At 45.7% G+C, this 24,856-nt stretch overlaps 1 protein-coding gene across 2 annotated transcripts; it reads left to right on the top strand.

Annotated features, from left to right (window-relative positions):
* Positions 1-3,828: 3,828 nt before the first annotated feature.
* CDC25A (cell division cycle 25A) lies at positions 3,829-24,676 on the top strand. Of its 2 annotated transcripts, XM_036266529.1 has the most exons (15): positions 3,829-4,459; positions 5,412-5,485; positions 6,438-6,480; positions 7,376-7,412; positions 7,886-7,987; positions 9,777-9,887; positions 13,605-13,739; positions 14,460-14,534; positions 16,666-16,839; positions 18,290-18,388; positions 19,944-20,006; positions 20,102-20,200; positions 20,840-20,970; positions 23,407-23,518; positions 23,755-24,672. In XM_036266529.1, the coding sequence occupies exons 1-15, from the start codon at positions 4,290-4,292 to the stop codon at positions 23,893-23,895; spliced, it is 1,566 nt and encodes a 521-aa protein (XP_036122422.1). In that variant the 5' UTR covers positions 3,829-4,289; the 3' UTR covers positions 23,896-24,672. The 2 variants fall into 2 exon arrangements, with proteins under 2 accessions (XP_036122422.1, XP_036122423.1); XM_036266530.1 differs by lacking the exon at positions 9,777-9,887 and having other exon boundaries at positions 23,755-24,676.
* The last annotated feature ends 180 nt before the right edge of the window (positions 24,677-24,856 follow it).

The following is a 24,856-nucleotide window of genomic DNA, read 5'->3' as shown; positions in this document are numbered from 1 at the left end:
GAGGAAAGAAATTAGAGATAAGTTTTTTAGAGTTTTACTGTGAAGGGAAGGAATAAAACTGGAGGATAAAGTGGGTCAAGGGAAGGTTTTTGAAAATTAATTAATTTTATTTTTCTTTATTGATTTGAGAGAGAGAAACATCAATGAGAGAGAACATCGCTTGGCCACCTCCTGCATGCCCCCCACTGGGGATTTGGCCCACAACCTGGGCATTTGCCCTGACTGGGAATTGAACCGGTGACCTGTTGCATGGGTCTATGCTCAACCACTGAGCCACGCTGGGCAAGGGAAGGTTATTTTATTATTAATAACAAACGTTTCATTGAAATATACCATTCATACAGAAGAGTGACAAATCATGATTGTATAGCTCACTGAATTTCCACAAGGTGAACACATTCATGTAAAGCACCCAGCTCAAGAAACAATGTGACCAGCACCCCAAAGTCCTCCTCAAGGCCCTTTTCAGTCACTACCAGGACTGTCTGGATAGCTCCCTCCTCAGGGTTCCCCATTCCCCCCCATAATTCACCCTGAGGCAGTTCTGATCCTACTACTACCTACTCTCCACACCCTCCACTAAAGGTTGAGGCCAGACCCTTCAGGAAGTTCTAAGTCCTTCAAAAACTGTTCCCCTCCTCCCACTTGAGTCCCCCACAACCACTCCCAGGTGCCTGTTCTAGGACTCAAAAGTAGTTCCCAGACAGTGCTGTTCTCACTACCTGGATTCCTTGGGCTCTTTCCTCTCTTTACAAAGCACCCTACCTCACCCCACCCTGAATTCCTCTTTTCCAGCAACCTAAGCCTTTAATCTCCTTTGGAAAATTGCCCCCCTCCCTCCCCTCCAGACTTCCCAGTCTCCTTCTCCTGACCCTCCCTCCTCCAGATCCCACCATCCTGCACAAAAGACAGCAATTATCATTGTTATACGGAAGGCTCTGTGAGATAGTATTTGGCAGAGGTGAGGCCCCTAAGGGTAGGAATTATGGGATTTTATTTCAAGCACTGGGTTTGTCCCAGTGAGCAAACATTTTCTGAATGAATGCATGAAAGAACAGGGATGTTGAGTCCAGCATTAGACTACCCATAAAAAGAAGAGGGAAAAACATTTTCAGATGTTTAATGGAGAAACTATTTGAAATAGTGGACTGGGTGGGGATGGGCATCACAGACCCTGGGAGCTATGACCACAGAGAGAGGGGTAAATAGCCTGGGGCTTCTGGATGGGAGGGGTGACCATGGTTGGAGTTTAAGTGCTTGTGAGGAAAAAGGATGAAGCTGTAGATGGAATGTAAGGAACTAGTGTCCTAAGCCAAAAGCTTTTAGTCTTCAGCTCGTCAGCCATTGTTTTGAAAGAATAGGCACATCAAAACATTAAATCAGGACTTCCTTTTTCTATAGAAAATAAATCTAATAAATTAATAGAAAAATTAAAAATTAAATTTTTTTGGTTATTTTAAAAAATGTGTCTTTATTGATTTTTGAGGGAGAGAGGAAGGGAGAGACAGAAACATCGACGTGAGAGAGAAACATTTATTGGCCACCTCCTGCACACACGCCCCCTACTGGGGGATTGAGCCGGAAACCCAGGCCGGTGCCCTGAACCAGGACCCCTCAGTCCCTGGACCAATGCTCAATCTACTGAGCCACACCAGCCGGGCTGCTTTTGTTTTTAACAAGGGAAATCCCTTCTCCAAACAAAATATATAGGGCACTTCAGTACATAATGTAGATTTAAAAGCCAGGTTTTTCTTGTTGCCAAGGAGTGGCAGGGAGGAGCCAGGAGCCCTGCTGGGGTACCTTACTGAGAAGCACAGTTGTAGTCCACCTCTCTCACCACTCACAGGTGGAAAGTGAGGCCTACTTTTCTCCTCTGCATCATCCCCTCCCTAGTTCAAGTCCACCATCTTATAGTATGACCTTGTCATGCCCTCCAAACTGGTCACCCAGCTCTACCATTGCTGCTCTCTACTCTGGAGTCAGGGTTATCTTTTACAAATGTAAATATAAGCCTTTCCGTTGTTTCCCATTGTCCCTGAGAGATAAAGCTCAGTTCCAGAGCGTGGTCTACAAGCCCCTGCAGCATCTGGGCCCTCCCCAAGCGCCTCTTCTCCCACTTGCTCTCTGCCACACACAGGGAACTCCTAGCCTCAGAGCCTCCCAGTCCTAAGGATTTATCCGGGACTCTTCCTCAGGAATTCCTGACATACCAGACCAGATCAGATTTTCTCCTTAAACACTCAAAGCATTCACACTTTTTCTTTGCAGTAGGTATTTAATCTACATGTACTGAGAGGGCTCCTGAACTAGGCAGGCACTGGTTGGTACTATAGTAGAGAAGAGAAAGTCAGGGTCCCTACCCTTTCGAATTTATAGTCATTTGGGTGGACTCACCCTGATTAAATAATCACAGAAACAAAATTAAAAGTGTGATGCCAAAAGGTGGGTAATAACCCAGTAATGTATCAGAGTGTCTGAGCATGGAGCTTTTGTGGGAAGGGTGGGTTTTAGCTGAGTGAAGTGGGTATGGGCATGAAGAGGGCATTGCAGTATGTTCCAAGGAAGTATTAACCCGGTCTGTTCGGATCTAGCAAATTGGTAGGCTCTCAGCAGAGACTGAATGAATGAGCAAACTGACCTGCCCCAAAGCAGAATCAGGTAAGTCAAACTTCCCAATTCACAGTGCAAGGCCCTTCCCATCCCCTCCTGCTGCTCTAGGACTTTGGAGAGCATACCTAAGTGAATGGGAAAAAGGATTTGGTTAAATTATGCTTTTCCTTTTGCTCAGCTTCACAACTGAAGATGGTCTGAAACATAATAAAAATCTCCCTCAATATGTCAACCTTTAAAAAGAAAAAAAAGAATACAGATCAAGCACTTGGAAGAGTGTCTGGCACATAAGCAGTACATTCAGCCGTTATGAAATTTATGGTATTGCGCCCTGGCCGGTTTGGCTCAGCGGTTGGAGCGTCGGCCTGCGGACCAGAGAGTCTCGGGTTCAGTTCCTGCCACGTACCACCAAAAAATATATATACGGTATTGCTATCTAGGAGTTCCCAATCGGGTAAGAAAGGGTGGAAGAGAAGGAAATGATTCGCAGAAAACATAGTGAGAGCTAAAATGGAGGTGAGCAAAGAATGCCGAGGCCTGCAGCCCACGCCGTGGGGTAGGGTTCAAGCCTTGTGGTCAGCAGTTCGTGGTCAGCTCAGCCGCAGGGACTCGAACCGCCTGCTTGCGATGAGCGTTAGCGCTCGGGATTTGGGCCCTGGTGTTCGGAGGGCAGCGCCCAGCCAGTGGGTCATTCCGTTCCCTCCCTCGTTATAAGTTCGGGGCGTGGAGGCTCGGGCGGAAGAGAGGGGCCCACAGAACTGCAAGGCTGGGCTCAGTCTGGCCTTCAATGGCCCGGAAGGCCTTCTCCAGCCCCCACACTCCCTCAGTGTGTGGGGCGCCAGGCGAGGGCGATGCAGCTGTAGCCCGACCCGGGCAGGGAGCGACTGGACAGCCGCTTGGGGTGAGAACTACGCTCCCCAGCATGCAACGGGTCAAGAGCAGCCATTCGGTCTGACCCGCGCCTCGCAGGTTCTGCTGGGAGTTTTCATTGACCTCTGAGCTCGCTCTTATTTGGATCAGATCCGGACTCCCCTAGGCCCCGCCCCTTACGGTGAGCCGGTGACCTCGCAGAGTCCCGCGAGCTGTCCCTTTCCCCCCCCTCTTAATGGTTCAGCCTAGCTGCCATTCGGGAGCTGGGGGGAAGAGTTGCTTAGTGATTGGTGGGTTCCGTTTGGCGCCAACTAGGAAAGGGGGGCGGGGCAGCGGCGGTACTTAGTAAGCAGCTATTACGGCGGAGGGCCTTCTTCGCAGCGACAGCCCGGGAAGGAGGTGGAGGTCGCCTTGGCTCTTGGAGATCCCCGGCTGGGCAAGCGGGTGAGAGAAAAGCGAAGAGAGCGTGAGCCCGGGCTGTGGCCTCCCGGCCCTGCCGCTCTCCCTTCACGACCAGCCGCGTTTGTTTGGATTTAATCTTCAGGTTGCCGGCGCCCGCCCGCCCGCCCGCCGGCCTCGCGGGTCGAGGGGGAAGCACCCGTGCGTGTGGCTGGCGCCTGCTGGGTCCGGACACCCGCCCGTCCGCGCCACTTCTTCCGCGGCAGCAGCGTCCCCGAACCGCGGGGTCGTGTTTGTGTTTGACCCGCGGACACCGGCGGCGGGGCGAGCGGCCCAGGCCGGTGTCGACGGAGCAGGGCGGGCGCAGCGGAGGAAGAGGGAGCGGCAGCCCTCGGAAACCCGGCGCCGCCATGGAACTGGGCCCGGAGCCCCAGCACCGCCGCCGCCTGCTCTTCGCCTGCAGCCCCCCTTCTGCGCCGCCGCCCGTCGTGAAGGCGCTTTTCGGCGCTCCAGCCGCCGGGGGCCTGTCGCCTGTCACCAACCTGACGGTCACCATGAATCAGCTGCAGGGGCTGGGCAGGTAAGGAGCGACAGACGGGGGTTCCGCAGGCCTCTGACCCCAGATGGTTCTCGAGGTGATCGGGCCGGGAGAAGGGCCAGACCTGTCCACCGTTCGGGGGCGGCCTCGTCTGGCGGGGGCTCGCCATGTGCACCCTCCCCCCCGGCGGAATGTTGGGCGGGAGAGGCCGTTCGCACCCTCCAGGTGTGGGGGCGGCCGGGCCCCCCACCTTCGCCAGCCTTTTCGGATTGCCCTGCCCTGTACTCTTCCGTCCCAGTCCCAGGAAGCTTTTGGAATCTACCCCCACTGGGGAAAGGCCCTTTGAGGCGCTCACTTCACCCTTTGCTGCAGGATCAATGTTTCCTGTGAGCTTTGTTCCTTCTCAACAAAAGGACCCGGCGTTTTCTCTCCCGGGGTTTGTGCAAAATCGTGGTGATACGTCGCTCCGTGCACACTCCTGATGTAACGCCAGGCCTTTGTGCTCAACTTTCCATACTCAGGATTCCCTGGGCTTCTCGTAGCAAAGAAAATAAAATAAAATGCATCCCATAGTGTTTGTGGTGAAGCTGCTTTTCCTTCGATCTTGGACATCTCACTTTCTAAGTAAGCACATGTCCTGTACGTTTTCCAGCCTCTGAAAAGCAGGAACTTGTCCTGTTCGTTTTTCATTCCTGCTCTTGGTACAGGATCAACATAGAACACATGCTCTCATTTCAGGAAATACTCCAACATTCACGTGGTCATCCTGCCCTGCAGTATGACCCAGGCCATACTCCCCTCCCCCCCTTTCCCATCTCTGATGTCTAAATGCCAGCTACTGGTGTGTTCTGGGTATCAAAGTGTTCTGTGGTGTGGTCTAGAGATATGGTTGGTGGCAGCCTGGCTAACTTGCTAACCTCATGGCCCGTCTCCTGTAAGTTGCCTTTTAGTTATGGCCTAGAAATAAGTAGAATTATTTCTCTCTTGATTTCAGTGAGTATGAACAGCCGCTGGAAGTGAAAAACAGCAGTCTGCAGAGAATGGGCTCCTCCGAGTCAACCGATTCAGGTATTCTTTTGCTTCTCAACATTTATCATGTGTCTTGGGTGGGGAACAATACTTGGAATTTGCTGAAACGTGCGCTTTCACCTAGAAACTTTCTGTGGCAGTGTGGCAAGGGAGAACACCAGTCAGGAACATCTAACTTGTGTCAGGTCATCTAGACACCATGAAGGAAAGGTGTATGCTAGGCAGGCTGGTGGTCTGGGCCATGCTGAGTAGTGGTGCCACCCTGCTGCCTTTGGCACCTCACTTGGTATTATTTTGTTGAAGGCAATAAAGACTTGCCTTACTTGTCATATGATATAATTGTATTTCCCAAAACCCCAAATTATGCGTATGATCTGACAAGATAAAATATTTCAGATCAAAACTATTCCAGCCCTGGCCGGTTTGGCTCAGCGGTTAGAGCATCGGCCTGTGGTCCAGAGACCCAGGTTGAGTTCCTGCTAAGGGCACGTACCTCGGTTGCAGTTTGTCCCTGGCCCTGGTTGGTCATGCGGAAGGCAGCCACTCGATGTGTCCCTTTCACGTCAGTGTTTCTCTCCCTCCCGTTCTATCTGAACAAAAAATGGAAAAATGTCCTCAGGTGAGGATTTTTTAAAAAGAAAGAAAACTATTCCAGAATACTAGTACTACATATTCTCTATGGTTGGAACTCACAGAAAATAACTGGGTAATCTCTGTTTGAATAACCAAGAAATCATAATAGGATTAATTCACTTTCCCCTCAAATCCTATTTGCAACTAGGAAAAGGGGATTAGTGGATATACTGTGGAAATATTAAGACTTGTGCAAATATTAAGATTTAGAGACACAATTTCATTTTTGGCATAAAGTTCAAGCTGTGAGTCTTTGTTGATTGGCCTAAAGAAACCATACTAGGAATTTTACTTATTTTAATAACAAAATGGTGTTTGTGTGTACTGTTTCCTAAGATATATTTTTTATTTCCCACAGGCTTCTGTCTGGATTCTCCTGGACCCTTGGACAGTAAAGAAAAGTGTGTATTCACTGCTTTTAAATGTTTATGCTTAGAAAAAACTTTTCTTAATTTTTTGATGAAATTTGTCATGCTCTGGATTTAGCCATCTCATAGTAAGACTCCTGGATCCTACAAACAGTCTTGTGTCTTACCATTATAATAATTATTATTTATTTAATTTGAAGAATTTTTTTAGAGAGAGGAAGGAAAGGGGGAGAGAGATAAACATCAATGTGAGAGTGCAACATCAATTGGCTGCCTCCTGTACACCCCTACCAGGACTGGGAATCAAACCGGCAACCTTTCAGTGCATGCGACGACACCCAACCAACTGAGCTGCACTGGCCAGGGTTTTGTTGTTGTTGTTGTTTATTGTTTTTAAATCCTCACCCAAGGATATATTTGGAGAGAAAAAGAAACATTGATGTGAGAGAAAAATATCAATCAGTTTCCTCCCGAATGCGCCCCAATTGGGGATCAAACCCAAAACCTAGGTATGTGCCTTGACTGAGAATCGAACTTGAAAACTTCTTGGTGTACAGGAGGACACTTCAACCAATTGAGCAACTCGGCCAGGGCAACAGTCTGGTATCTTATTGAGAAAAGTCATTTGTGCCAGCAGTTTTTAGAACTTCTTTTATTTTAGCTGTAATTTGGTGATCTGTTCGAGTCTCACCCTAGCCCTTGCCCTATCCTCTGATATCAGAGCCTTAAGAGAATGTGTGTATTTTAAGAGAAGACCTTGGGCTTGAAGCCCTGTGTTGTGGTACTTGTGAAATCTGTTCTTCCATTTTGCCTAAAATGGGAATGTTTGGCTACTCCTCAAACTATAGGTAGAACACTGTATTCTGCTGATATGCCTACCTCTTTTTTATGCCTTATTCTTATTGTTTACTTTCCGATTTCATTGCAGCCTTGAAAATCCCATGAAGAGAATAAATTTCCTACCTGTAAGTTAGTTCTCTTGTATATTTTGAACTAATATCTGTTATCTGTCCCCCTTAGCTACCAGTGTGATCTTGATGGTAGACATTAATTTAGACAACGAAGACTGATTTTCCTTAATCTCAAAAACACTTAAACATTTCTGAAAGCAATTTCAATAACTGCCTATTTTTCCACCATCTCTAATGATCAGTTTTATCAAACCAGGAGGCATTGTTATTATGCAAATGATGTTGTTGATGTGGCAACCCTAAATCCCTGCTGAGAGGGTTGTAGACCTTTGGGGGGTTAGGTATAAAGCCATGTAGTGGGAACTTATGTCCTATGTTCTGGCAAGGTAGAGCCCTGGTCAGGTTTACTGCAGTGAGGAGCAAGGCCTACCCACACCATCACCACCACCCATCTTTTATTCTTTTGAAAACTGAGTTGCCATTGACTTTTCACTGATGTACCTTAATTCCTTTTTTCACTTTGATAGCTCAAGCTCTTGGGGTGTAGTCCAGCTCTGAAGAGGAGCCATTCTGATTCTCTTAACCATGATGTCTTTCAGCTGATGGACCAGGATGAGAATAAGGAGAATGTGAGTGTTGTATCAATGTACTAACTTAGAGCAGAAGTAAAGCCCACAAGTGCCACTGGAGTGGCTGGGCTGCTTTCTGGGAGACTAAACTTTTACCAAAGTCATGGTGGTCTTTGGAATCAGAGAAACCTGGATTTGAATCCTGCTGTAAGCTTTGAGCCCTTGGCAAGTTATTTCTTTTTTTAGGCTGCTTTTCTTTGTGTGTAAAATAGGAATAGCAGTCCCGTGTAGGGCTGTTGTGGGAATTAAGTGAGATAATCCAGATAAAGCATTTCAAATGGTTCCTGGTTGGTTGGAGTTGCTCTGATCTTAGCTCTTAGGAGTAATTACAACCATGGATAGTTAATCCGGAAGGGTCTGCCCAGGCCTTCCTTCCCTCTTTGCACACTAACCCTGGGATGAGTTATGAGTTTAGGAAAAAGCTACTTCTACTTGACAGTATTTGAAAGAATAGAGCTGCCAAGTCCCGGGGAATTTCAGAGTAACTGAAATGAGAGGATGAGCTTGCAGTTGTCCATCCAAAAGTCCAAGAACACTTTGCCCTGGCTTTTCTCTCACACCTGGCAGGGTGCCTTGCACAGGGTAGGCATCCAAAATAATAATGAATTGGCTCAACTTTTCCATTCTTCTTACTATATTTCCACATCTATTTTCTCCCCTTTTCCATTTCCTGCTAAAATGCCACTGTTCATAATTCGTATAATCTCCAGACTTAGTATAAAACCTGTTTCCATGAACTTTCTCAATGATTCCTTTGGCAACTTGCAAGATATCCTGAGGGAGAATATAAAAATGAGTTCCTGCCTTGAATGCATAAGAGTACCTCAGCCTCTGTGTAGTGGCTTTCTACCAGTCTACACCTGTACCCATGCCTGGTCTGTGTCGTCCCCCCATCCCCAAATTTGGTTTCTCCCAGGGTTGCCTGCTTGGGGCTTTGTTCTGGAGGGGAAACGGCATATGTTAAAGAGCTCTCACTCTGGAGTTGTCCTGTCTGGCTGTGAAGCCAGATCTTAGGCACATCACAGCCTGTAAGGCTTAGTTTCCTCATCTGTTAAAAAATGGGGACGATTGGGTTGTAGTTGATGGCTAATGAGCTAATGCACAGAAAGTATTTAGTCCTGTGTCAGCATATAAGTACTCTGATATTAGCTGTTACTTCTCTGAGCACTTAACAAGTTCTTAAGCATGTATTTTAGGGTAGGAGGACTATGAGTGCTTTCAAACTTGAAGAATATGGAATTGTGCAGTGTGAGTTCTAACACTCCTGACTTCTTTCACTCAACATTTTGTGAGGTTCGTCCATGTTGTAGAGTACACTGTTGTTTTGTTTTGTTTCCCCATTGTATGGAATGCAATAATTGTAAGTGGAACAAAATGATCTCCTATTGGGAGGAAGAAGAGGAAAATATAAAGTCCTCAGTTGTAGAGAGAAAAAGCTTTGGCTCCCATTCGCATGCATATTGAAATGATTTTGCTTTAGATTTTACAAAATTGTTGATTTAGCTTATAACTCAGTGTTTTGTGTGCTTGGCAGATACATGCTTGTTAGGAAATACAGTGTGGTGAGAAAAATCCTGTATTGGAAGTTAGCGGTTAATAGTCTTTGAAATTATTAGTTGTACAGATGCAGTGTTGTAGTTAAGTCAGAAATGCGTAAATCCTTAGTTTGGAGACATTTACAAAGGTGATCAATGTCCACTCCCTTGCCTGTGTCACCTGGGCTATAGCTGAGACCCTAGAGCTGGTTTCCATAGACCGCGGAAGATGTCTCGACTATACTGTCTTGCAGGAAGCCTTTGAGTTTAAGAAGCCAATAAGACCTGCGTCTCGTGGCTGCCTGCGACTTGAGGAGGGTAAAGATCTCTTCACACAGAGGCAGAGCTCTGCCCCAGCTCGGATGGTATGTGCTCTGGCTTTCATAGGGAAGTTTCTGATGGGAAGAGAATGAAAGCACCTTTAACCTGGAATTGAAGACACTATAGTAGATCTTGATGTCTTTACTTTGACTTTGTCTTTCGAAACTAGATGGTCACATTTTTGGTGTTTTTGCTGTGTCTGGAGAGCAGACAGGCAGAAGCAGTGTGAGAGTATGTTTGAAATACTGGATTTGAGCAAAGAATATTTGACCTAGTCAGTTCTGGGAAAATAATCTGTAGGCATCCTGGGTTGTTATTCTATGTGTGTTGGGATTATATGTCTTACTTAAAACTTGCTCTTTCACAACGCATCCTGAATTCAAAGAGGTACTTCCCAGACTGATTTTTGGAGAGAACATTTAGCTTCTTCCAAAGATGTTTTATTGAGAACTATTGTGTATTTCAGGGAACCCATTGTCTGGGCTACTTGATAGTAATTGGGGCCACTTGTTCCAGGATTATTTGTCAGGCAGAGAATGTTATTACTTCCAAAGTTTTCTACTTGTGATCTGACAGCTATAGACTAGAGAAGCTCAACTCGAGCAAAATGACCACATTTGGTTCCCAGGTTCTCCTGGAAACGTGCGAATGAAAATACAACTCTCCAGACTGCTTTGTAGTCAAGGGTATGGGTTCAGCCAGCATTATATCTAGATTAGCACAAAGCAGTCTGTGTGTGTGTGTGTGTGTGTGTGTGTGTGTGTGTGTTTTCCTTCAAATTATAAGAGAAAGTTTATTTAGAAAGTTACAGAAGGGTAGTAGAAGTGGGCCAACTGGGCTGTGTGGGCTCAGGAAACAAGTTACAGAGGCAGAAAAGAAGGGCCCTTGGAGCTTAGGAGAGAGAAAGGCACAGGCCAGCTTGAGGGGGAAAGAGTGCTGTGCCTGTTTTCTTTTTTTAAAATGTGTTTTTATTGATTTTAGAGAGGGGAAGGGAGGGAGAGAGAAATAGCGATGGGCTGCCTCCTGCATGCACCCTGACTGAGGACTGAAACCTCAACCTGGATATGTGCCTTGACCTGGAATCAAACCGGGGACTTTTGGTGCATGGGACAATGCTCAACAAACTGAGCCACAATGGCCAGGGCTCATGCCTGTTTTCTTATCTTTAATCACAAGCCTGTGAAGTAGCTAGACTTACCCACTTACAGATTGGGAAAGTGAACAGGGAGGTTAGGTGATTTGCCAAGGGACACAGATGAACAGAAGACCAGAATTTAACAAAACCCCTGACTCCCAAGTAGGTACACAGTCACCCTTTGATAGCTGGGTATCCAAACTAAGTATGTTTAGTGTGTTCATGTTTGAAGCCAGCATTTCCCATGATCACTTGGCCATCCCTAATTGTAGCTACTGAGGATGTAAACTGACAGAACGCCAGTGCTTATCTCACTGGTGTGGTTTTTGCTCATGTCAGAAGGTATTTCTTTTGTATCCTTTCTTTTAGCCTCCAAGCACCATCTATCTTTCCTCATAATGGCATCTTGGTGTAAGAATCATGGAGAAAAGATGATTTGTTCAGAGATGTCAAATTCTATAGCACATTTGCACCTAGAGATTCAAGAACCTAGTTCATAAAAGCTGGTATTAGCCCTGGCCAGTTTTTAGAGCGGTCAGTGGTTAGAGCGTTGACCTGCAGACTAAAGAGTCGTGGGTTTGATTCAAGTCAAGGACACGTACCTCAGTTGTGGTTCAGTCCCCAGCCCTGGTCAGGGTTGTGTAGGAGGCAGCCAATTGATGTGTCTCTCACATCGATGTTTCTCTTTCTCTCTCTCTCCCTCCCACTCTGTCTGAAAATAAATGGGAAAATATCCTTGGGTGAGGGTTTAAAAAAAAAGCTGGTATTATACCATATGTGAGCATTCAGAGGGTGTTTCCCATGATAGTTGCCTATCCCTATGTTCTGCTGGGTAAAAAACTGCCAGTATGCCCAGGGGGTGTTCAGATACACCTGTGGAAGATAAAAGAGAGCCCAGAACTTGTTTTATGTTGAGAAGCAAAGCTAATGCCAGAACCAGAGCAGGCCTGCTACAAGAGAGGATGCCTAGGCAAGTGAGCCACTCGGTGCCACTTGAGGATCAGTGTACTCGTGCCCCAAAGGGATTTGGGTCTTTAAGATATTTGTAGGACTTATGTGGGGACCACTTGTTACTGTGGGGGGACAAATATATATATCTGCAGCATTCCCTGGCTTTGGAAAGCATGTGGGAAGCAAATAATAAAGTGTCAGCAATGCTTGTATTAGCTGTTTCTCTCTCTCTCTAAATATATATATCTATATATCTCCACCCAAGGACATGCTTAGAGAGAGGAAGGAAGACAGAAACTTCGATTGGTTGTCTTTCGCATGCGCCCTGATGCGGAATTGAACTGGCAACCCCTTGGTGCACAGGATGCCACTCAACCAGCTGAGCAACTCAGGCTGGGCATTGTCTATCTCTAGATGGTAGATTCATGAGTGGTTTATATTTTCTTTTTCTTTTATTTATTTGAGTGTTTTATATTTCCTATATTAAATATATACTAGTTGAATAATGGGGATGCCCTCATTTTTATTCCAAGGATGGTCTCTCTCCTAGGGAGAGTGTAATGGGTAGAAAAGCTTGGGCTTTAGAGTTAGAACAGGTGAGCTCTGTGATCTTGCATAAGCATTGGTTTTCTGATTTGTTAAAAGAAAAGCACTGCCCACCCAGTGTGGCTCAGTGGTTGAGCATTGACCCATGCACCAAGAGGTCACCAGTTTGATTCCCGGTCAGGGCACATGCCCAGGCTATGAGCCAAATCCCCAATGGGGGCATGCAGGAGGTGCCCAATTGATGTTCTCTGTCATCAATGTTTCTATCTATCTTCCTCTAAAAAATCAATAAAGAAAAAAATTTTTATTTCAATAAAAAAAAAAAAAATCACCCTTAGTGTGTTGGGAGATTTAAATGGGAATCTACATGTAAAGATTATGTCACCATGTCTGGCCACACAGTAATTCCTCCGTTAAAAACTGAGTAGCTGTCATTTCAATTCCAAATATAAAGAACTGGGATAGATTTTTCTAGAACCATGTCATTCTTTACTTCCCTCTGTCAGAACTGGAGTTAATAGCTATGGCCGGTTTGGCTCAGCGGTTAGAGCTTTGGCCTGCAGTCCAGAGAGACCCGGGTTTGGTTCCTGCTAAGGGCACGTACTTCGGTTGCAGTTTGTTCCCGGCCCTGGTGGGTCATGCGGGTGGCAGCCACTCAATGTGTCCCTTTCATGTCGATGTGTTCTCTCTCTCTCCCACTCTACCTGAAGAAAAAATGGATAGATTTTTTCTTGGGTGAGGATTAAAAAAAAAAAAGAACTGGAGTTAACAGAAGCATTCTCTAGGGCATTTGCCATTTGTGGTGTCCATGGAGACTTGTATCTTCCCACCCTTCCTCATTTTGGCAGATTATGATATTGTCACAACCCTCGTGTTGATCTGTGTTACACTCCTTGTCTTTCACAAAAGGTTATCACCAGGTCCCACTGTCAGGTGAATTGCTTCTGGGAAGGATTCTTTGTGATGGTTACTTGGCCTGACTATTTAGTACTGTGTGGACATCAAATCATTTATAACCTTGGGATTCATATTCCTTTGATTAATAACTGCTAACATTTTACTTCTTGTAACAAAACTAATGACCCATCCAAAGAAATTTATTTAACAAGGCATGAATTCTGTCTTGTAGCTTTCCTCAAATGAAAGAGATAACAGTGAACCAGGGAATTTCGTTCCTCATTTTATGCCCCAGTCACCTGTGACTGCCACTTTGTCTGATGAAGATGATGGCTTCATGGACCTTCTTGATGGAGAGAATATGAAGGTACTGTGTGTTTCCCTATCTGTTCCACTATCTACCCCTGGAGAAGTCACGTGAAAAAGTGCAGCAGTTCCCCAGGGCTTGAATTAGCTGATAGTTTTGTTCATTTGGTGAGAATTTGAGACTGTCCTTATAGATTAAATCCTGTAGGGGACTTCAAACGAAGACACTGAGCCTGGCCGGTATGGCTCAGTGATTGAACATCGACCCATGTACCAAGAGGTTGCTGGTCAGGGTACATGCCCAGGTTGTGGGCCCAGTCCCCAATGGGTAGCATGCAAGAGGTGACCAATCGATATTCTCTCTCGTGATGTTTCCATCTCTCTCTCCCTTCCTCTGTAAATCAATAAAGAAAAAAGATTTTTATTTTTTTAAAGAAGACACTGACATGATCCTTCTTAACCTGAAGGCGCTCACAATCTATTTTTGTGCAAGAGGTATGAAAATGGAGGACTAGCAGCCACATGGCATAAAGCTGAAGAGACGGAGGATACCTCCTCCCATATAGATGGGGGGAATGTTTCTAGCTGTGTTCAGGTGACTGAACCATAAAATATGATTCTCTTCTGACCTTAAAATTTTGGGGAGTGGGGAAGAAAAACAAACATTAGATGCTATCTGTTTAGGCCTGTCTGGTATTCTTCAGGCAAAATCACACCTAAAGTATTTAAATGAATGCTACTCTCTACTGGATCTTTGTAACACATTTTTCTCTTTCTTTAGAATGATGAGGAGACCTCGTCCTGCATGGCAAGCCTGTGGACAGCTCCCCTTGTCATGAAAAGAACTACAAACGTTGTAAGTATCTGGAGGGAGGCTTGAGTAATTGGGCTTCTGAGACAAAGGTGGACTAAACTAAACAGAAAACTAACCCTTCTGTTCACATCACTGCAGGAATAAAAAATTGTTTTATTTGAGATTCTCTTTGGGTCTATGGGCCTTGACTGGTCACTAGTGTTTCCTCGTGTTAATGCATGCTGTTTTTTCAACATTTTTGTCATTGATGCATGAGGAAGTCTAGATTACATATATGCTTACAGTTCTTGTTTTTATAATTTCTAGTTCATTCTAACCATTCTTGGTCAGCTAATATCTTTTCTGTACAGCTGACCTCTATTAACTCTGGCTTAAGATCACTGGAAAATATCTGTTAAATTGAATTTAAGAAATTAAATTATTCTTTTTTTTTTTTTTTTTTTTTATCCTCACCCGAGGACGTTTTTCCATTTTTTGTTCAGATAGAGCGGGAGGGAGAGAGAGAGGGAGAGAGAGAGAGAGAGAGAGAGAGAAACATTGATGTGAAGGGACACATCGAGTGGCTGCCACCTGCACGACCAACCAGGGCCGGGGACAAACTGCAACCGAGGTACGTGCCCTTAGCGGGAACCGAACCCGGGTCTCTCTGTACCGCAGGCCGACGCTCCAACCGCTGAGCCAAACCGGCCAGGGCTTTTTTTTGTTGTTCAGATAGAGTGGGAGAGAGAGAGAGAAAGAGAGAAACATCGATGTGAAAGGGACACATCGAGTGGTTGCCACCCACATGACCCATCCAGGGCCGGGGACAAACTGCAACCGAGGTACGTGCCCTTAGCGGGAACCGAACCTGGGTCTCTCTGGACCGCAGGCTGACGCTCTAACCGCTGAGCCAAACCGGCCACGGCCGAAATTAAATTATTCTTAAACAACTTAAGATGGTATTGGCTTAGATTTTAATTGGAAGTTTTATGAGTGAGCAATTTGTAGCTGACAAAAAGAAAAGGATCCTAGTCAGCATGAATCGAAATAGACTTCCACTATAGGCACCATCCATCCATACCCACTCAACCCAGCGGTGGTCCTGCAGCAGACCCAGCCACTCTTCCCCATGAGTGTTGACTGGAGAACCCTAGCCCAGAATAAAAAAAAGAAGATGCTAGCCTTACCCTATTCTGATTGGGATGGAGAGAATATGCTGGATTGCCATGTTTTATTTCCCACAGTTGAGAGAATGTGGAAAGACTAGAGCACATTCAGAGAACAACCAATAGAATAAGGAGACTCAAAACTATGATTGATATTGTGGATTGTTGAAAAATTGGGACAGAGGGCTTCATTAGGAGAGGAATTAGTCTTTTTTTTTTCTTTTTCCTTTAATGTTTTTTATTGGATTTTTTTTTGAGAGGAAGGGAGAGGGAAAGAAACATCTATGAGAGAAGCATCGCCATTGATTGGCTTCCTCCTGCACGCCCTCTACTGGGGATTGAGCCTGCAACCCAGGAATCGAACCAGTGACCTTTTGGTGCATAGGTTGACACTCAACTGCTGAGCCACACCAGTCTGGCTAGTCTTGTTCTTAATGCAGAAAAAACACTGGTTTTAGGACTTCAAGACTTTAGCAGAGTTATGAGCGGGCCACTGCATGAGCTAGCACAGTTCCTGTGGCTGGTCATTTTGAGTCAGAAAGATGAGTTAAGGCATGAAAAGTCAGAGTGTACTACACATGTATGGGAAGGGAAGGCTGGGTGGTCATCCAGGAAGGGATGTTGGAGAAGGGGAACCAAATAGCAGCTTGAGGTTCCTCCCAAGAGACAGTGATTGATGGCACCTTAGCAGGCCCTGGTTAGCCTCAAAACACAGCATCTCCCCCAGAAGCCGCCGAGGAGCACACACCCACATGGGCACTCTCAGCTCCTCGGTCTGCTGTTTGCAAGGTGGGGAGCTGGCTATTTTTATCCTGAGGTCTGTTGGACTTTTTGTCCAAGTTTTTCAACATTTGCATACAACGTCTGCCAAACGTTTGGAACGCTGCTTTATCTCTGTTTTGTATTCAAAGATTCTATTTTATTTCTAGGTATTGGCCACATGGAGTTCAGTTAGTGTTATTTTGGAGCTTAAGGGTACTAAGAGTATATTACCTGTAATAATTGAGGTTTTGTGTATTTTCCCAAAGGGCAATCGATGCAAGCAGTTTGACTCCACTTCCCCGTGTAGCTCTGCCTTGAGATCCATGTTGAAAAGACCAGAACGATTTAGAGAGGAGTCCCCACCCGGAAACACCAAGCGGAGGAAGAATATGGTTTGGGCAGGTCCCGAAGAGGCAGCTAGTCCAGAGAAGCCACAAGAGGTTAGTTTTGCAGGTTCTGTTTTGCTCAAGGACAGCATTACTGTATTTTTCAGTTCTAAAATTTCTGTTGGGTTCTTTTTCTTTGCTGAGACTTGCCTTTTGTTTTTTGTTTCAAGCGTGTTTGTAATTGACTCTTGAAGCATTTTTATGATGGCGGTTTTAAAATCTTTTCCAGATTATTGCAACTGAGATTTTCCTATTCAAGTTGAGATTTCTCTGGTTCTTGGTCTGACAAGTGATTTTTTTTTTTTTTTTTATCCTCACCCGAGGACATTTTTTGATACTTTGTTCAGATAGAGTGGGAGGGAGAGAGAGAGAAAGAAGCAATGACGTGAAAGGGACACATCGAGTGGTTGCCACCCACACAACCCAATCAGTGCCAGGGACAAACCGCAACTGAGGTACGTGCTCTTAGCGGGGACCGAACCCGGGTTTCTCTGGACCGCAGGCCAACACTCTAACTGCTGAGCCAAACTGGCCAGGGCTGAACAACTTTTTAAATAAGCATACACTTTAATTTTTCATGGAAATGCTAATATTAGGCTAATCGTGTGTTTAGCTCTAGTACATATTGCTGGATGGTTTTCCCAAGTGGTTGTGCTCACAACAATGTATGAGAGTTTCATTTCTTCAACATCCTTACTATAGTATTTGGAGTTGTCCATCTCTTTAAATTTAACCATTTTGGTGAGTGTATAAAATCTGTGGTTTTAATTTCCATTTCTCTGATAAGCATTTTTCTTGGTCTTAGATTTTCCTCTCTCTATTGCTTTTCCAAGTTTTTTGCCCATTTTTCTATTGAGTTGTCTATTTTGTAGGAGTACTATATATATTGAGAAATGACATTTTCTATGGATCAATGTATATCTTCCCACTTGGCCTTGCCTTTTTTCTTATTCTTTTTCTTTATGTTCTTGTGATGAACAGAATTTCTTGATTGCTAAATGTATTTCAATTTATCAACTTTTAAATTTTATGTTTAATGCCTAAGAAATTCTTATCTCCCATGATTAGCCCTTGACATGCTGTTAGAAATCTGATGGCTCCTTTGTCCCAACCTGGAGTCAATTACATTTTCAAAAAGCCCTGCTTTCTCTTAGTGGTAAATTGTATTTAGAGACCACACTGTCCTAGGGGTGCTCATGGCACCCCTAGAGCTTCTCAGTGGATAGAGGTAAGAAGTACTTTTCTAGACTTATCCTTTTAATCCTGCTTTATTGGGGCAGGGAGGAAAACTCAGTTTCAAAGAAATTCAGTTAGACACTCAAATAACAGTCCTAGTCAGTAACCCTTTTTTTTTTTTCACTCTGGATTCAATCAAATATGAAAAATCTTTACTTGTTAAATATAAACATTAACATTTCAGTCTCCTTGTGACATGTTCCAAGTGAATGTTTTCAAAAGTCCTGTTTGGAATCCTGGCCTCATTTCCACCTTTGATTTGTTACAGATTCTACATCAGTCTTTATCCCTGGTATCTTCCCCCAAAGGAACCATTGAGAATATTTTGGATAATGACCCAAGGGACCTTATAGGAGACTTCTCCAAGGTAATTGCAAGCAGATGCATGCCTCTAGCTATGTGATGCAGTGTAGATGGGGATTATCTAGAACCCCCCTCAGCCCTCTTCCCTCTCTAAGGTGGCTCCTGGGGTGTCCCCAAGGGGACATAGTTTGAAAACCTTAAAGGTAAGGAAACAAACTCATGATCTATTTGGTCTCTGTGGAACTGTAGACCTTACTGGGCTGATCAGAGATTTTAACTAAGAAACCGCTCACCAGCCACCTCTGTTTCTGATTATAAAAATAGAAATGCAGCCCTGATCGCGTTTGCTTAGTGGCTAGAGCGTCTGCCCGCAGACCAAAGAGTCGCGCGTTTGATTACGGTCAAGGGCACGTATGTTGGCTGAGGTTCGTCCCTGGCCCTGGGGTTGTTCGGGAGGCAGCCAGTCGATGTATCTCTCTCACATCAATCTTTCTCTCTCTCTCAACCCCTCCCTCCCTCCCTCCTTCCCACTCTATCTAAAGTTAAATAGAAAAATAGCCTCGGGTGAGGGTTAAAAATTTTGAAAATAAAAAAATAGAAATGCTAAAAAGTATAAATAAGCACAAATCTATAACCTCACTACAATTCTGTATCAGAAGGTTATCTTAGAACGTCCAGGATTGAAACAAATTCTCCATGGCCTTTGAGGGTAAAGGTCCCCAGGGAAGCCCGATACAGATTCCTTTGGAGAAGAGGTGGCCGCCTTTGAGCAGGGGTGAAATTTGAGGGGTGGGGCAGAGAATATGTCAGCAGCAGCAGCTTACTTAGCCACATGACTGAAGGTTACCAGATCGACCTGTTGTTCGTTAATTTAGCTAACAGTCATTGAAGCTCATAATTATTATGTGCTAGGCAAAGATTCCATAATAAGACCAAGTTCCTTTCCTCAAAAAAATCTGTCAAAATACGTAGACATGAACCCCATGTACCACACAGTAGATTGCATATACTTGAAATACATTTCAGGCTAAGAGAAATTGAGGGGGGTTGTTGTCTCAGTTAGCAGATTGCATCTGGGCTGATGATATTTCAGCGGGGCCCGGGGGTGTTGAAGGAACAGGGAGACATAAGCGGGTTAAAAAATAGGAGACAGTGACAGTCCAAGGGTAGGAACAAGCAAAGATCTGGGTGTGTCCTTGCTTGTGGAGCCTTCCACTTGAATTGAAGCTGTTGGTTGGTTGTCATAATGACCCTGTATGTGGCCACAGGGATTTGTGAGTTCTTCACTCGGGCACTTGCCCTAATGAGGAATTGCTAATGTGCCCATTTTCCCCCTCACCAAGCCAGGTCTTATTTTTATGTTCTATCTCCAGTGCCTAGCACTATGCTGGGTATAATAGGTATTCAGGAAATTAGTACAGTAAATGGGGGTAATAGATTTGTGCAAAAATTAAATGCCCTGATACTAATAAAGTGCCCAGACGAGTAAATAACATGAACTATTAAATTGGTTTTTTTTAAAGCTGCCTCTTACCAGGCAGATAAGCGATATAAATGTTGTATATATAGGCTTTCATATTTGCTAAGTGTCTATCTCTTTTTTCTTTTCTTTTTTTAAGGCTTATCTCTTTCATACAGTTGCTGGGAAGCATCAGGATTTAAAATATATCTCTCCAGAAATTGTAAGTCATCCTTTTGCAACCTGCCTCACGTGGAATAGTTGAATCTAGTTGTTTCTGGCAGTCCACACTGATTCTCCTGGTCTTTCTCTCCACAGATGGCATCTGTTTTAAATGGCAAGTTTGCCAACCTTATTAAAGAGTTTGTTATCATCGACTGCCGATACCCATATGAATATGAGGGAGGCCACATCAAGGTATGGGTTTTTGAGACTTGCTGGTGAGCACTGCTATAGTGGGAGGCAGAAAAGAAACTCTAGACAGCATCTGTGACTTTTTAAAAGGGCGGTGGTGACACCTAGGTGTTTATTAGCTCACAGGCTGGTTGGTGATCATTAAGACACCTATGGGGAAAGTATATGACTCCTGGTGTACTGAAGAATTGTTCCCTGGTCTGTGCTGTTTTCTGCCACATTGTACAGCAAATGCTCCTTGTTCTGGCCCTCACACCATCACCAGCAAGGGCATTTCTAGGTGGTGCCCACTGATGTCTAAGCCAGGCCTGAAGACCCCAGGGCTTTCTGTCAACACTGTTGAGTCAAGCTGTCTGGTGGAAAGGGGTGTTGGGGCATACTTTCCCAGGAAGAATGTAACTGCTTGTGCATTTTAATCTTTTAACCAATAAAATCGTGTTGAAATATATATAGTAAGGAGGTACTTTAAGTATACTGTTAGTGTTGGCCACTGTCTTGTGGCTTTTGAAGTCCCCAAATCCACAAATAACACTCAAAAAGTATGCATAGTCATAACAGAATTTGAGGTACCCATTGAAAATTCTTGTAGAATCATTACTGCAAGTGTGAGGTGTGGGTGCTGAGTCTGTGGTGCCTTCACAGGGTGCGGTGAACTTGCACATGGAGGAGGAGGTTGAAGACTTCTTACTCAAGAAGCCCATCGTGCCTACTGACGGCAAGCGCGTCATCGTGGTGTTCCACTGCGAGTTTTCTTCTGAGCGAGGCCCTCGCATGTGAGTGCACAGAACTGGAGCCCTGTGGGACATGGCGTGTGGCTCACCCTTAGAGCGTTCTATTATAAAACACAAGCTGGCCCTGGCCAGTTTTTCTCAGTGGTTAGAGCACTGGCCCGCGGACCAGAGAGTCCCGGGTTCGGTTCTGTTACTGCTAAGGGTACATACCTTGGTTGCAGTTTGTCCCCGGCCCTGGTTGGGGTTGTGTGGGTGGCAGCCAGTTGATGTGTCTTTCTCACGTCGATGTTTGTTTATCTCTCTCTCTTCCTCTATCTCTCCCTCCCTCTCTATCTGAAGATAAATGCAAAAACAAAAACAAAAAAAAACTAACAGGCTGTTTCCGGGCCTTGGCCTGCACCCTGGCATGTGAATACATGGTGTTGTGAAAGCATAAATTCACATGTAGCAGATGTTTTCTGAAATTCTTCGCTGCTTAGCAGTTGCTTGATGTCATGAACAGCTTCCTTGAGTGGAGTTAATAGGCTTGACCTAACAGGTTCAGTTGCAAAGGGCTTGTGGGCTTCTCTTGTCCAGCCTCTCTATGATGCCAGTAGCATGCACTGTCCTCTGGGGGTCTGATCTCTGCCTGTGTCATCACCCCCACTCCTGAGTTAGTCCTTGCCACTGTTAGGCATGGCTCACTGTTTAAGTTTCCTTTGTATGGAGTTAAACTCTTGCCCCTCCTGTTTCCCCCACTGTCCTTAGTTCTACCAGTGGGGCTACTGTTCTCAGGTGACATCCTTCAAGTACAATGTGGCAACTCTTTATGTGAATGCCAGAAAAGTGTGAAGCCCTCACTGTGAAACTTGATGTGATGCTTCCAAACACTTGTCAAATCCATGTTTGCAAAGGAGTGGGTTGTATACTCATGTTATTGCTACATTAGGGGCAAAAAGAAATGCTCCCCAAATATACCGCTTAGCACAAGCTTCTGTTGGGGCTTTGGTGTCTAAGGCCCTGTTATTACCCACAGATATATTTTATGCCAAAATAGGTGAAAGTGTAATTACAATAAAACAACTTTCACTTAAGATTTAAAGTAACATTCTGATGTTCTAACAGCTTCCTCCACACTCTCACTAGTGGTAACAGGACTGGTGCTGAAAATGGTCAGGAGTGAATAATGATATTGAAAAGCGAGGGGAGGGGTTAGACAGCTGCTCGGCCATCATCCATGTCCCTTCAGAAAGGACTGCAAGCCTGGAATACTGTTGAGGCAGTGAAAGGTATAGCAGTGAGCAGGTCTGATGGGGGGGCTGCTGCAGGGGATGTCTCAGCAGAGAGACCAGATGACATGACAAGTGCTGGCGGATAGTTGGAGAAACGAGCAGGGGGGCGTGCAGCTTCAGCTAGGATGGTCCAGGAGAGACTTCTGTTGCGACGTTCTTGGGCTCCCTTTTTCTGAACCATTTCAGAGTTTGAAAAAGCTATCCCTGCACATGCTTCACTTGATCTCATAAGTCACTAATGTTTTGCATTTGCACACACACAACTCTACAACAGGAACCTGGCATATGTGACCAGCTTCCTAAGTCTCAGCAGCTGTCTCCCAGGACCTTTTGTGCACTAGTTGAATACCATGATCACATGGGGTTTGAACAAGACCTAACGCTCATTCCCCAGTGGAATTATTTACTCTTCAGATACTTACTGTTACTTCTTGTGTGCCAGATACTGTTCCAGGTACTGGGAGAGTAGCAGTGAACAAAATAGCCCCTATCTTTAAGGAGCTTCCATTTCAGAATCAGCAGGAGGCAGGTCAACATCATGAAATATATAAACTATGTAATATGTTAGAAGGTGCTTCTGAGGAAAATAAGGCCAGAAGTGGGAGCTCCTGAGCAGGCTGGAGGAACAGCAAGGGGGCCACAGTGCTGGGGCGGAGAGTGAGGTGGGGAGGGTAGGAGGCGGGGGTGACAAAGTGTAGGCCACTGTAAGGACTTTGGCTTTTGGGTTGGACAGTAAGGAGTCACCAGTCAGGTAAGGACATCAGGGGAGAACATGTAGTATTCAGTCCAGGCATAGGATGCAAATCGGTGCACTGAGGTCGCTCGGCCTGTGTAGAAGCCACAAGAAGAGGCCCCTTGCATAGTAGACGAAGTGACATGCGGCCAAGGAGGAGGCTAAGGACATGGCAAGGGTGGAGAGTGAGTGGGCAGCTGGCTCAAGACTGTCACTGCAGTGAGCTGCGCATCCTGGCAGGGAGGATGCCAGGCAGGGGTCAGGTGCTAGGGCATTTAACTTGGAGAAAGGAATTTGGGGCAGACCTTCCGCCTTCCAATGCAAGGCAGTGATACTGGCTGTGACACTATTTCTAAAGATTACACGTGGCCAGGAACTCACAACTGAACACCAAGCAGTGCTTTTGTGACATGGAGGACTTCAGTTTCTTTGCGTAGGAAGTGCTAACCGTGCTGTGCCTTCCTGCTCCTCTAGGTGCCGCTACGTGAGAGAGAGAGATCGGCTGGGTAACGAGTACCCCAAACTCCACTACCCTGAGCTGTATGTCCTGAAGGGTGGATACAAGGAATTTTTTCTGAAATGCCAGGTGAGATGGGCTCTCTGGGGAGCATGGACCACCCCTTGCTCAGGTTGGACAGTTGGATCTGTCTGATGGTCCTGGCTGTTTTGTCAGGTGTCTGGGGATTTGCCCGGCACAAGAGGGCTTAGAACCCACTGACCAGGTTTGCCTTGCTGCTCAGTCTCACAGCCCCAGGGAGGGGGAGGGAACAGGATTAGGAGTGAGACAAATGTACTCTGACCTCTCCCACTCTTGTCCCTCAGTCTTACTGTGAGCCTCCCAGCTACCGGCCCATGCACCATGAGGACTTTAAAGAAGACCTGAAGAAGTTCCGCACCAAGAGCCGGACCTGGGCAGGGGAAAAGAGCAAGCGGGAGATGTACAGCCGCCTGAAGAAGCTCTGAGGGGCCGGGCGGGCAGCAGCAGCAGCCAGGGCCTCCACCCCTCCCCTCTTTGCTGCAGAGAAACTTGAGCAAAGGGGCCAGCTGTGTGATGTTTGGAGCGAAGGCCCGCGGCTTCCTTCCTTAAACCTTCCCTGCCACACTCCTGAGGTTGGAACCCAGAGCATCCTGCTGGCTACATCTTGTCCGGCCCTGCATCGGGACTGTCTCCTAAGGCTGTCATGTGCCCAGTTAGAGCACCCAGTCAAGACAAGTTCTGCCTCTTCATCCCTGCACCTGGAGGGACCACCAGGGGCACTACTGGGCACTTGTCCCCTCTGAGGGGAGGGGTAGGAAAGGGCATGGAGAGAAGTAAGACGATGGAAATGCTGCTGGCCAAATACCAAAGACAGTCTGGGAAGGAAGTGGTCTTTGTGAGATAACCCATATCTTTAATTTATTCGACCTCATCAATCACTTTATTTTTATTTTTATTTTTTTTTACCTCCTGGAGACTTTATTTTAACTGCTTCTTTAAGTCACAATACTGCTATTTTATCATCCCAAGGACTACCTCTGCTTTTAATTAAGGAAAAAAAAAAGAGGGAGGAAGAAGAGGCAACATGCGAGTGTGGGACAGACTAGCTCTGTCGCCCCCAGGAGGCACTGCAGTACTGGGGCTGCTGCTATTTAAAGCCAAAGACTGAGGTACTGGTGGGAGCAGGCACTGGACTCGGCTTTGGCTACAGGGCATAAGCTAAACCTCCCGGACCTACCTCGAAGGCCACTGAGATCTCCCTGGGGGGTGACCCTGCTCTTGCCCCAGTTCCCTGTGATGTTGGCTGGTATAGGAGTCAATCAGGAAAGCACTTCAGGCAGCTCCCATTGGACCCCCCGGTCAGTGTTGGAACATGGTAGTGTAGGTATCCCAAAGTAGGGGAGGACAGGGACGGGTGGGCTCTGGGATGGGGGAGGGGAGTATACA

This window comes from Molossus molossus, unplaced genomic scaffold, assembly GCF_014108415.1.
Source record: "Molossus molossus isolate mMolMol1 unplaced genomic scaffold, mMolMol1.p scaffold_m16_p_18, whole genome shotgun sequence".
Classification (NCBI taxonomy): Eukaryota; Metazoa; Chordata; class Mammalia; order Chiroptera; family Molossidae; genus Molossus; species Molossus molossus.
This window is presented reverse-complemented; position numbering and strand designations above follow the sequence as displayed.